Genomic DNA, 13,699 nt, shown 5'->3' with positions numbered 1-13,699 from the left:
ATGGGTAACAACCGGAGTCAGGACAAGTTGAGCGACCCTCCAACTTCAGGGTTTAACGATCATAGGCCATCCATAGGTCTTGCCTTTGTCAAGGCAACTGTGTTTAACTGGAAAAATTACTACTATACAGAAATAGAATATCAAATGGCTGTGGCTGGGGGTATGAGAGGAAGTGGAAGGAAAGAGAATTGTTGGGGAGATCCTAGGAAAGATTCCTTTTTGTTACTTTTATCAGATTATAACATCTGAGAGTTAAAAAAAAAAAAAGAAAAACAAATTAACCTCTGAATTGACTTTGCACATCAGACTTCTTAATCCACTCCATTGCTCCACATTGCTTTCTCAGACACATGTAACAGACCCTGTCCTGGACTAAATATTTGTGTCTATCACACATTCATATGCTGAAGACTTAACTTGCAGTATGATGGTATTAGAAGGTGGGGACTCAGGGAGATTGTCAGGTTTAGATGAGATTATGAAGGTTAGATGTAAACTAATAGCTCAGTTGGTAAAGAATACGCCTGTAATGCAGGAGACCCCGGTTCGATTCCTGGGTTGGGAAGATCTGCTGGAGAAGGGAAAGGCTACCCACTTCAGTATTCTGGCCTGGAGAATTCCATGGACTATATTGTCCATGGGGTTGCAAAGATCTTCAAGGCAAATAGATGGAGAAACAGTGGAAACAGTCACAGACTTTATTTTTTGGGGCTCCAAAATCACTGTAGATGGTGACTGCAGCCATGAAATTAAAAGACGCTTGCTCCTTGGAAGAAAAGTTATGACCAACCTAGACAGCATATTAAAAAGCAGAGACATTGCTTTGCCAACAAAGGTCCGTCTAGTCAAGGCTATGGTTTTTCCAGTAGTCATGTATGGATGTGAGGGTTGGACTCTAAAGAAAGCTGAGCACCGAGGAATTGATGCTTTTGAACTTTGGTTTTGGAGAAGACTCTTGAGAGTCTCTTGGACTGCAAGGAGATCATCAGTCCATCCTAAAGAAAATCAGTCCTGAATGTTCATTGGAAAGACTGATGTTGAAGCTGAAATGCCAATACTTTGGCCACCTGATGCAAAGAGCTGACTCATTTGAAAAGACCCTGATGCTGGGAATGATTGAAGGTGAGAGGAGAATGGGATGACAGAGGATGAGGTGGTTGGATGGCATCACCGACTCAATGGACATGAGTTTGATGCCCAACTCCGGGAGTTGGTGATGGACAGGGAGGCCTGGCGAGCTGCAGTCCATGGGGTCACAAAGAGTCGGACATGACTGAGCGACTGAACTGAACTGATCTGATGCGGGTTAGAGCCCCACGATGGGACTGGTGTCTTTATAAGAGCAGAAAGAGACGCCACAGCTTCTGCGCTCAGCCTTGTGAAGACACAGCAAGAAGGCAGACGTTTCCAAGCCAGGAAGAGGGCTCTCACCAAAACGCTGGCTCTGCCAGCAACTTGATCTTGGATCTGTGAGAAATGCTAAGGCATTTCCGTTGTTTAAGCCACCCAGTCTATGGCATTTTGTTCCAGCAGCCCAAACTGACTAAAACAAACCTCTTCGGCGGTTTTGAATACTTTTGTATCAATAAGAAGACAATTTGCTATGCAGTTTATAGGCAGTATTGTGGGTACTTTCTTTCTCAGTGTTTTGAAATTTGAACATGAGAGTCTCCAGAGGAGTGACTAGATCTCTGAGCAAGTCTTTCGTAAGTGAGGTTTCCACCTTCCTCCAGCTTTCTTTCTGATTATAAAATTCAGCATTAAAACTTCACAGAAGACAGTTGACCAATAAAGACATCCAACAATGTGGAACACCTTAACCATCCAACCTTTGACCCTTTCTAGCAGAAAACCTCAATTAGCTTCAGCAAAGGCAGTGACTTTACTTGCCCTTGAACACATAATGCATGTTTTTTTTTTCCCTGTGCTTTGGTTCAAGTCCTCCTTCCTACCCCGAGTGTTGTTTCTGCCTCTCCTTTCTAGCCATCCAATTTACTCTCAGATTTCAGAGGAAATGCCACCTCCTCCATCATGCCTTACTGCCTGATTCCAGCCCACATGAATGGCCTTTCCTATGCTCTTATTCCATCAGTGGCCCTGTGTCTTAGCACTTAATCTTCTATAAACCATGCTAATAAAGTGGATGTGGTGCTCCTGGCTAAATTTATCAAGTCAGACTTGGCTGGGCTTACTTCTGGCCAGAGGAATGAAATGCCTTGGGATAACAATTCATCTTATAGAGAAGAATTGTATGTTATTTACCTCAGAGCAGATTGTGATTCCAGAGGACAGGAAGTCTGGTTCATTCTTCTCTGTATCCTCCTTGGTATCTAGCACAGGCCTGTTCATCTAGAAGCAGTTGCTGAATTCATTTGGACTGTAAAAAATACTACATATCTGAACCGTGCAATTGAATGAACATATAGAGGAGAGGTGAAAGTACTGTGATTCATGGAGAGATCAAGACTTCCTTCTAGAATAGGAGATTTCTTACATGAACAACCATGGTGCCCACGCAGCCTGGGTGTGTTGGTGGTAGCCATGTCTCAGCTGGAGATGGTTGAGTAGGTGCAGGAAGATGAAGCCTGCATAGGGTGATTGCTAGTTGCTTGCCAGCTAGGGCTTTACTTTCATGATAAGTAGAGCTTATGGCTATCCTAAACAGCGATCTAAGTACTTTTGTCTTAAAGTGTCAGTTCTCCATTTATGTTGACTGCCTGGAGCATAGCGTTGAAAAGGATTTGAAAGTAGTCTCTGGGATCAGCGGAACAAAACACCACAATTAATCAGCAATGAGGCCCTGGTCTATCTGGGGACCCTGACCTTGATGGCATAGAGTCAAAAAAAAAAAAAAAAAGGTCAAAATAGGCCTTTGCCACATAAAGATTTACTGCAGAAATAAAGAATTCATAATTTGTTAACAAAATATTAGACTGCTACATTGTATAACAGAAATTATTTTAAGGTAATATTAGAGCTCTAAAATTTATGGCACAATTAACTAAATACATTTAAGGGGAAAAGTAGATAAATGTGGACTGAAAAGGACAGAAACAATTATGCAGGGGAGGACAGCCTAAGCTGAATCTCCTTAGAAAAATGAGATTTAGACCAGGATGGGCAAGGGGGTAGAAATTATGCTCCCAAAAAAGTGATAGTGGCATCTGACAAAAAGAGTAAGAAAAATAGTAATGCCTCAGTGGAGGAATTGTGTGTGGGAGTGATAGGAAAGTATGCCATGAGGAAGGGGGTACAACTCGATAAGCAACAGGCCGAGGGGACTCTGCTTCTTTTAATAATTGGAAATTAATTCTATTGTTCTGGTGCCCCGGGCAAGTGGGTGAGAAAGGCAGGGGCACGGATTTCCTTGTCCTTTGTCTTTGAGGTGCTGTGCTGTCTGTAGAGGCTCCATTCATGAAAAACAAGGGCACAAACACACAGAGAGAATGTGCGGTTGCTCTTATGCATCTGGGTGAGCCCAGGAAAAATGTTTCTCTGGTAGGAGCTTGAGCAGAAAAATCCATGAGGAGTGGGTGGGAGATGGAGCAAGCAGAGTGCTCCTTTGGCAACCTGGAAGGAAGGAGTATGAAGCCTCTCAGAGGGCTTTTATCCTGAAAACTTAGACCTTGTCATTTCCATAGATTGGGCATGATGGAGATGCCAACAGGGACACATGACCTATGTTTTCATATGGGAATTCTGAGATTCAGAGGATGTAAATGTGCCATGTATTATAGCGTTTGTTACAGGAGAGTCCTCAAGTAGAGGTTTTGGTTCAAACACAATGAAATGGGTACTGTATCATGTCTCTCCCCGTTTTATCAACAGGCAGGCAGTTTATTTAGGCAGTTAAAAGCATGGCCTCTGGAGCCAGAATGCCTGGGTCTGAATCCGGTCTCTCCTGTGCAGAGATACCTACCGAGCGCCCCTGTTCTATCTGTAAAAGGCAGTATTTACAGGGTTGCTGTAAAGCTCAAAATGGAAAATGCTGAGAACAGAGTTTCACGCATAGTAAGCACTGGAGGGTTAGCTATTATTTGTGGTTGCAGAAGGTGAAGGAAGAAAGGAAAGGCCATGATTATACACTTGCACATTGCATCTTTGAAACTGACTGCTCCTGGATTGGAAACCATATCATTAAACATTCTGAAAATAGTCTCAAGTCTGAAAATCCTCTAATTGTACACGTTGCGCTATTTAATTTGTCTAAAATATGTGAGGAATTCAGAGATGGAAATGAGAAAGCTCTTTTAATATCATTCACTGGTAAAGTCAAAGCTTCATGATAGCCAGAAAATAAAGGGAAGAAATACTACATGTCTCAAAATCTGGAAACACGGATGTTTGTCCAATTTTTCACTTTCTAATGAATGCCAATGGTAACAGACCTGCTCTTAGGAAAAACTACAGAAAGGAACTAACTCTTATTTCAAATTAATGTTAATAACTCTTATGCTTCAGGAAAGTAGAAACACTATAGTTCATTGCTCAGTTCAATTACCTAATATGAGGTAAGTCCCGACTGGAAAGACAGTCATTTGTCAGCAATAAGGGATCTTAAAAGTATGTCATAAATCTATCAGAAAAAAAGAACTCATTTCTTCATGCCTTACATGAGAAAAAATTCTAGCTGGTTAAAAATTTCCTTTGCCAAAAATTAAGACAAATTGGAAAGGCTACCATTTTAGGATAAACCAGTTAGAGGCTTTCAAGATGAGGAACATAGTTTCAGATTGATTCTCTGCCTCCAAACAGACGGATTTATGGTATGTAATATTTTAATATAATCTTCAACTATAAATTACTCTTAGCAGGTGATATTTTTAAATAAAATTAATAGCATTTTCTGTTCTAGCAATTCAATCACATATACCTTGTTTTTGTAAATGTGATCCACTAGTTTTATTGAGGAGAAGCATGAAAAGGACCCCCAAATAATTTAAGGAGCAAGCTCAAGGCATCTTGCCAATTTGCCATTCATGCAAAATTGGGTTCCTTTAGGTCTTGTGCTTGGCTTGGCAAACACTAGGACAGTGACCGACAGAGCCAGCTGTCTAAACATTTATAACCATTCTCAGGCTCGGACAAGTTTTGATCAGGCTAATGGAATCTTGCTGACACCGCTTATGAGTCGTGTACGACATGCGGGAAACTCGGGCTACCTCTTCTTTTCTGTAGACACTCTCTCAAAGGTAGCCGCAGCCACACACAGAGATGAGACCGCTTAAGAGTCTTGCTTTGTTCCCAGCATTACTAGCTTTCTTTTAGTTATTCTCCAGAGTCACTGCCTCGCTCCTGCAGCAGTTGGGAAGCGGATCGTCTTTCTTCTTTTGTTTCCTTTTTCTTTTCTTCTGATCTGGTCCCTGTTCTCCATCCTCAACACTTTCTCTGAGGGAATTAAGTTCTTTGGGATGTTTTACAAAATTAACCTCTTGGAAGACTCTCCAATATATACAAAAAAAAAAAAAATTACATCATTCTTTTTAATTTTCACCTTTAGAATTTAAAATTGAGCTATAAATCATTTGGGGGAGAAATTTAAATAACACTTTTTTTTATTGGAGGATAACTGCTTTACAATGTTATGTTGGTTTCTGACATACAACAACATGAATCACTCATAATTTATCTATCTATCTATCTATCTATCTATCTATCTATCTATCTATCTATTAGCTATCTCCCCTCCCTTCTGAGCCTCCCTCCTGCCTCCTATCCAATCCTCTAGGTAATCACAGAGCTCCACGCTGGGCTCCTTGTGTTAAATAAAACTTTTTTTTTTTTTAATATCTTTGGACGTACAAGGTAACTTTTTAAGAAGGCAGAAGGGAGAGAATATCAAGGAACAAGATGGAATCACAAAGATGAAATAAAAGGTCATTAAGTATACCACCATTAAATGGCAGCACCTGAGCTCCCAAGTGTGGTTTTCATGTATATCATGGTTCAGATGATGTCATACAATCACAAAAGCTACATAGACTAAAAACCTGATGTAATCTATTTAAGCAATTAGGAAGTATATATCTTTCCCATGAACCGCTGGGCACTGCATTTGCACTGTAAGTCAAAGAGAAAAACAGATATCCTATATTAACACACGTATGTCCTATATTAACGCATGTATGTGGGATCTAGAAAAATAGAACAGAGGAACCTAGTTCCAGGGCAGGAATAGAGACACAGATGTAGAGAACAGACATGTGGACACAGCAGGAGAAGGCAAGGGAGGGATGAACTGGTAGATGAGGCTTGACATAAATAGATGACCACGTGTAAAATAGATAGCTAGTGGGAATCTGCAATATAGCATACGGAGCTCATCTCGGTGCGCTGTGGTGACCTAGATAGGTGGGATGGGGGTGGGTGGGGATATATGTATACACATAGCTGATTCACTTCATTGTACAGCAGAACCCAACACAACATTGTAAAGCAATTATATGCCAATTAAAAAAAAAAAAGAGAGAGACTTTGTAGGACTGTTGACTTCAGGTAACAACCAAAGATCCAAGAAAACAAAAAATAAAAACCAAAAAAAAAAGCAAACACTGTTGCTTTGCCGACCAGTTCTGTTTAGTTAAGATGGTCAAATTTGCGCAAATGTGGCTTTAGGTATGTCACGTACTTTCCCCCGGTATAGTCATTATAAGAAAGCTATCCATGACCCTGCCACAGCTATTTAACTGGGTTTTTGTACAAGGCACAGACAGAGGTCAGCCCTGAAGAGCTTGATGTACACAGCCCTTGGTGATTCAGAGTTGAGGGTAGACCGAGAGAATGAAAATAAGAACTGGCGGGCTGAGTCACGGTGCCGGTGTGGTATATGGGGTAATTTGGGCTGCTCTACCAAAGCCAGGGGCTTCCCGGGTAGCTAGATGGTAAAGAATCTGCCTGTAATGCAGGAGACCTGGGTTCTATTCCTGGGTTGGGAAGATCTGCTGGAGGAGGACATGGCAACCCACTGCAGTACTGTTGCCTGGAGAATCTCATGGAAAGAAGACCCTGGCGGGCTACAGTCCACGGGGTCACAAAGAGTTGGACATGACTGAGTGACATCACAACACCAAGGTCAACCTGAGGCAGCGCTCTGGGGAAGTTGCCTGAGGTGGCTGTGTTTATTTTCAGAACCCGTTCTTCTTCTGAAGATGCTCCCTCCTGTTTCACGGAGCTGTCAACTGAAACCTGTGTGCAGTCAGGCTGTGATTAAGGTGTCACGGGATGATGGCTTAGTAAGTCCCAGTACCATTTATCTCATCTTCCTCCCTTTCGTGATGGAGAAAACCAGTGAGTCAGCAACCAGAAAAGTCTGCTGTGCCTGCTAGGTGCCTGGCCCTGTGAGGGATTCCTCTGGCGGCTACATAGAAGTGCAAGGTATGGCTTTGCCTTCCTGGGACTTGCAACTGAGATGTGGAAAAAACATGCCAGCCAAACTATAACTCATGGGGCAGAGCCCTGTGAGAAAAATGTAAACTACGCTCGACAGCCCGTAAGTGCCAAAGGAGTGGTGACTAAATGTTGGGTTCCCACAGCTGTGTCACGGGATGGGATCAAAATAGGGATCAACCGATTATCATCGCAGAGGAAGGGGAAAAAAAGCGAAACCATAATGCAAACAGGATTCCAAGGATACCAGAGAGAGAGTGTAGAAAACTACAGGGAGTGTAATAATTGCCTATTTTGTCATTATTAAACTTTCAGTAGGATTCTTTTTTCCCCCCTTTTCTTTTAAAATAGGAGTTTTAAAAGCTACCTTGACAGATTAAACTGATATGAGCATTTGAACATGGAAGAAAAGCAATAAGAGCCTTTGGGGTTAAAATGTCAATATGAAATGTATTCAATAAAGAAGATTCTTTTATGAAAGGCTTCTAAAGTTGTCTTACATTTCTTAAATCAATCTGTAGCACATAATCAGTAAAACCGTATCATTTAAACAGAAAAATCATAACTTAGAAACTCACCCTTGTGCAGCTGTATCCTATTATGGGCTGTAACTTAACACATGAGTTTCAGAAGTTGTTAAAGTTGAGCTCAGGCTAACAAATCTTAACTGTTAAAAAAAAAAAGCCTATGGTGAGATGAGACAGCAGACCGTGAAGAGGCACCAGACTTGATCACAGGATGGATGTCAGTCAATATTCTTTTTGATTTGTTAAATCTTATTTATATATTAAGAAATAAACGTATTAAGACAGATGTTGCCATTAAGTGATCAAGAAGCCTCTTACTTTTTTTCCATTTTGAAAAATTTTCCTCTGCACTGAGACTATTAGTATTTAAACTCTGCCAAATGTATCTTTATTGAAAAAAGGAGAAGAGAACAGGGCTTATGCCACAGATAGCTGAACTGAAATCTGCATATTTCTCTTGAAATAAGTCAAAATAAAAATAGTTGTATCCTATAACAAAGTAAAACTAGCATTTGAATAGTTTTCTTCAGTAGAACAGGCATCCACAGTTTAGATGCTAAAATTATCAGAGTTCAAATTATTGTAATTAAGATGTAGTCATTAATCCAAAATGAGCTAGCAAGAAGTAGAGGTTTTTGTTTTTTGTGTTTTCACCATGCTCTTTCCAGCACACTTTCTGTGGTGGAATGCCATGCAATACTTGAAGGGATTTTACTACACAAGTGCCTTCATCTCTCACTTCCTACTCCATCCTTTACGTGAAATGAAGAAACCATAAATGTATCATCAAATTTACAGATTTCAGATAACTATGCTAAAAAGGCAGGGAAAATACTTGACTCTTGAGAATTTTTCCTCTCTTGCATTCTATACAGCCAGAATCATGATTACTAAGATATTTTTAATAGGTCTATAGTCTGGTCCAATTTTTCCAAAGGGTAAAAATGTACTTTTTGAAGTGTTCCCCTAACTTGGATAAATATAAGCTTTCATACAAAAAAGTGTCTCCTCAAATGGAAGAGTTAACAAACTTCAAATACGTGAGAAATTTTTCTTCTCATTGTTCAATGTTTAGTAAAGGTTCCACCTAATTTGTTTTCATTGCAAAATTTTGGGAAACATTAGTGAAATCTAACACATTACTTTATAAATCAGTGCTACAAACCAGCACATTCTCAGGGCTTCAGTGACAACTAAGATTGTAACTATCTGAGAAAGTTTGTCATAATTCTGGCTTTATTTAGTGGAAGTGGTTTCTCCCTATAGGCATGTTTACATTTACAACTCTTGTATCTTGCCTGAACGGGTAAAAGGATTCTTGCTGTAAAAAAGCTGCCATTCTCCCCAACTTAATATCAGGAAGCGTACCTTCAATAGATGTCAATACAATCTTTTCCCCAACACAACATAACGCCCCATGCTTTCAGAACTAATCTAGGATCACTGTTAACTCCAACAGCTCCCTGTTGCCGACACTTGTGTGTGATTCCACCTGCCTTTTCAGCCTTGTCTCCACCTTCCCTGATGCGTTGTCTTGTATTGCCCAATCTGCCTTTCGGCAAACTGTTCTCTCTCCTCAAAAATTCCCTTCCCCTCTCACTCTCCTGTTACACTGCCACTCAGATAAGCTTATTTAATGGACTCTCTCCAAACACCCAGAAAAGTCCATTTCAGTCCCACCTCTGTTTTCCTAACAGACACTGCCATGACAGCACAAATGACGTGGCAATATAACTCTTCTGAGAGGCAATGTCTTGTATCGGCTAAAGGTGAGAAGTTGGAAGATAGAATTTGAATCCTGGCTCTATCATTTCATTAGGTGTGGTCTTGAGCAGGTCACCTTTAAGCTCCAGAAACTTCAGTTCTCTCACTATAAATCACAACAGTACCTACATTATTGACATGCTGTGAAGAATAAACATTCTTAGCATAGTGTCTTAATCACGGGATGAGGACTTGACATTCTAGCATTACTAATGATGCATGAAGAAAGATCCCAAAGATGGCAGATGCTCTTGCTTATGATGCTCTTGCAATTTGAAGGGTTAACAGGATAGAATCTGAATGTGAAGACTTCTTGAAATCAGGGCATGGTGACTTACTTTGGGCAAGCATGTGAGAATCTGTTAAACTATGGCCAACAGATAGTAAGCTTACACACAAACTCTCAAGAAAGCTGACAAAGGCTGCTTTCAGGATAAGCTCATCTTTGGTTGTGACGCATGACACAAGAAAATAAATTGGATGTTGCACAAAGCCAAGAATGGAAGGAAACATGGAGATATGCCTTAATTCCTCTGCAAAGAGATTCTGTTGGGCGGTGCAGACTCCTGGAGATACCTGTTACAAAGTGGAGACATTCAGGCAGTGGAGAGCAGTCCTGAGTCAGGTTAGGTGAACAAAGTACAAACCGAGAGCCCACCTCATTTAAAATTTCTTTCCTTATTTTTCATTTGAAACTCAAAATAGAGAAAAGGGGGAAAATGTCATGAAATTCATTTCCTTTCAGGAAAGAAAATAAACAAATTACAACTTTTGTCAGATGAACACCTTGTCTAAAACAAACTAGAGATTTAATGCAATACAAAATGCCACGTGGAGGACCTCCTTGGCTGAGAAAAGCATTCATATTTTATTTCCTTAAATGAATATAACTATCCCCATGTGCATTGGTCTCAGACCAGAAAACTCTCTGGGTACTTTTCCTGACCAACTTGAAGAGAAAATCCAGTTTACTATTGCTTGTTTTTATACAAATTGAAAGCCAAGTGAGGGCAACAAATTAATCTCTCTTGTATTCTATGTTTCATAAAAATAAAAAGAGAAAAAAACTACCTTTGCATTTACAGAAGAGAAATTTAGACAAACACTTTTAGAATGTTATTATTTTTCTATGCTCCTTTGTTCAACTGTGTATGGTTTCAAACATCATTGAACTGGCTTTTCATCTTGTAGGAAAACAAGGTAGTAATTTTTCTTAAGGAATTGGCAGTGATGTGCTGAAGTGCTCAGTTCTTTCCTTCTGGCAAAAAGAGGCTGGCCTGGAATGGGGGAAAAGGAGCCAGGAGTAACTAGAGGAGAGAAGGCTGCTTAGAACCTGCTATTGAAGGTTGATGGTGACTTTTTACAGGCCGTGTAAAGCAGGAGTGCGGTGGCAGCAACTTACGGGTGTGCCAAAGGAAATGAGTCCATGTGCTAAACCCTGGCACACGCATGGTAGGGTGCCAAGGCACGGCATAGGCCCTTGTGAAGGCCGCCTCAGCAATAAGTGAACCTGTTCCCGTTTATTCCATGAAGACGGTGAGTGGTTGGATGTTTCGATAATATAAAAATCCCTGGCACAGAAATCTGCCATTTGGCTTACTTTCATTTAGTCATTTTTCAGATTAGAAACACCTGAAGGGAGAGGCTCAGTAGTTAAAATTCACGCCTATTAAGCCATGCAAGCAGTCGCAGAGTGGCAGCCCATTCTAGGGTAAGCAGGCAATGCTCTCTGATTAAATTTAAGTTCTGTGTTAATAAATGAAATGTGTGACACTTCTTTTCTTTTTGCTGCATAAAAGAGTTTCCACAAAGTCCTAGATGACAGGACACAATGTATGTTTTATTTCAACCCTTTTCTATCTTGTTTTCTCTGGTAAACTGTAAACAGCTGCCGGGATTTAGAAAGTGGTCCACATAATTTCAGATGAAATTTCTTAAATTCACAATGAACTCAGTGAAACATTTTACCTCTATTCCTTTTTACTGTTTCTACTATCCAAACCCTCAGCACAAGATCCCTGGTCCTCTACAATTTATCCAAAGTCTTAGGTCGAGAGCCCTTTTACCCTTCACTAGTGAATTCAGTGCTACTGTAGGAGATATGCAGTCTTTCCTTGCCTCTTCACTTAAAAAAACATGCCAAACCTGAATAGATTCCAGGCTAGATGGGAGGGGGTGGGGAGAGATTTTTGTTAGTTCTAACACAGCTATTGACATATGCTTGAAGATAGTATTTAAAAGAAAGCGAGAAAATAAGAAACCAAGAGAACAAGAGAGAAATAAAGGAAGAAAGAAAAAAGAAAGAGCAGTTTTTTCACTTTATGCCTTAGAGAGCAAATTGGTTACAATTTAATTTCTAGGAAGAAAATTTTATAGAATAAAATTGCCTAACATTTCTTCATCACACATATGAGAAATATAAACTAAAAGGACATCTGGAAACGAACATTATTCAGCAATCAGAAAGCAAAAATCCAAACCATTGATGTTTTGATGGAGACAAACATATGAGATTCCCAAAGAAGAAAGCTGTAACTTATTGAAGTTAAAAAAAAAAAAAAATTCCATATGCATTTTACCTTTTGGGCAGCTCCATAGCAAAGTTCTGTTTCAGAAGCCCTTTGTAATATGAACCCCACTGTAGATAAGATACAAGGCAAAGATAGTCTGTCTTGCAGCAGCAGGAAATCAAATTGGTTCCAGAAACAAAGTTACATGACAAGATTTGCCAGAATTGGAAATCTTGATTGAATTATTTTTCATAATCATTAAAAAAAGATTTTGAAATAACTCTGCCATGCATAGTTGTTTAATTTTTTTGTGTGTATGTGTGTGTGTGGGGGGGTGGCGTTTTGTTGCAGAGGTGGGAAGACATCTTATTTTATTGGCCTTTTAACTAAAATGTTATCATTTGTTATCAAAATTTAAGAGCTCAGTGGTGATATATTCTTAACTTTTGTTTGCAACAAAACATTTCAAACAGTACATTTTTAACATAACTAATACATGGCATGAAGGACTAAACAGGTTTAAAAGGGGATATATCTTATTATCGTCTTCAAGTTATTTTTTGTTTTAATCCTAGTACCAATCAGCCTTGATTTATTTTAAAGAGCATCTGGAAAAGTTCATCAAGTCTGAGGCGAGTCTTAGACTTTAGGACAGACTTCTAAATGGTTAGCAAGATGTATCATTGAAAAAAATAACCCAGCGACTGATACCCGTAGGTGAAATGAAATCATTCTCCTGACTGAAGTCAGGAACAAGTTAAATACCACTTAGACCACAGCGCACGACTACAGAGATTTAGGAGAAAACATACTGAAATAAGATGTGACTAGACATTTAGGACTATTTTCTAAAAAAGTAAAAAAAAAAAAACTTTTTCCCCTGCAGTACTTACAGTCTTTGAAGACCAGAGCCGGGTCTCTGTGAGGCAAGACTTGGGCAATGATGTGTCTCAGGGATTCCAAGGTTCTGTCCATCGTGGGTCTGCCTGTGCGAGCCTGCTGCACAGTGTCCTCATGCCTGGATTCTTGCAGTCCTGGTCTGAATTTGTGCAGCTCATTGATGCACAGGATTACCAAAGAATCTCTTTTAACATCTGCCAATCAGACATTTCCCAGAATCTAAAGACCCCTCAGGGGGCCCTCCTCCCAGGCTCACTTATCTTTGTTGTATGCTGAGCTAATTAGCTCTAAAGGCTGGCTGACAGGCGGGTTCCCAGTGCTTCCTCCTGTTAAACACACCCACCTACAGGCTAGCTGGGGAAGCTCACTAATCATGCGAACAGCCTTCCTCTCCAACCAGATTTTGCCTGAATGGTGTGCAGCTTTCTGACTTCGATATTTCTTTTGGTCATTCATCTTCTGATGTGCTGTCGTCTGGGACATAGAATCAGAAAGATGATTTCTCAAGGAAGTTTCCTTAGTAGCAAAGGAATTTCTAGCTTAGAATCTGTATAATCTAAACTCTTCTTTGGTAAAGAAGAAGTGCTATAAAGATTGTGGATGTAGCTAGGC

At 40.0% G+C, this 13,699-nt stretch overlaps 1 protein-coding gene across 1 annotated transcript in view; it reads right to left on the bottom strand.

Annotated features, from left to right (window-relative positions):
* LIX1 (limb and CNS expressed 1) overlaps nucleotides 1-13,383 on the bottom strand; it is a 53,274-nt gene extending 39,891 nt beyond the window's left edge. Inside the window, exon 1 of the mRNA XM_043464584.1 lies at nucleotides 13,081-13,383. Within this exon, the coding sequence (XP_043320519.1) occupies nucleotides 13,081-13,162 (82 nt within the window). The 5' untranslated portion in view covers nucleotides 13,163-13,383. The remainder of the gene's footprint in view (nucleotides 1-13,080) is intronic.
* Between the last annotated feature and the right edge of the window lie 316 nt (nucleotides 13,384-13,699).

This window comes from Cervus canadensis, chromosome 4 (genome assembly GCF_019320065.1).
Source record: "Cervus canadensis isolate Bull #8, Minnesota chromosome 4, ASM1932006v1, whole genome shotgun sequence".
In the NCBI taxonomy this organism is placed as follows: domain Eukaryota; kingdom Metazoa; phylum Chordata; class Mammalia; order Artiodactyla; family Cervidae; genus Cervus; species Cervus canadensis.
This window is presented reverse-complemented; position numbering and strand designations above follow the sequence as displayed.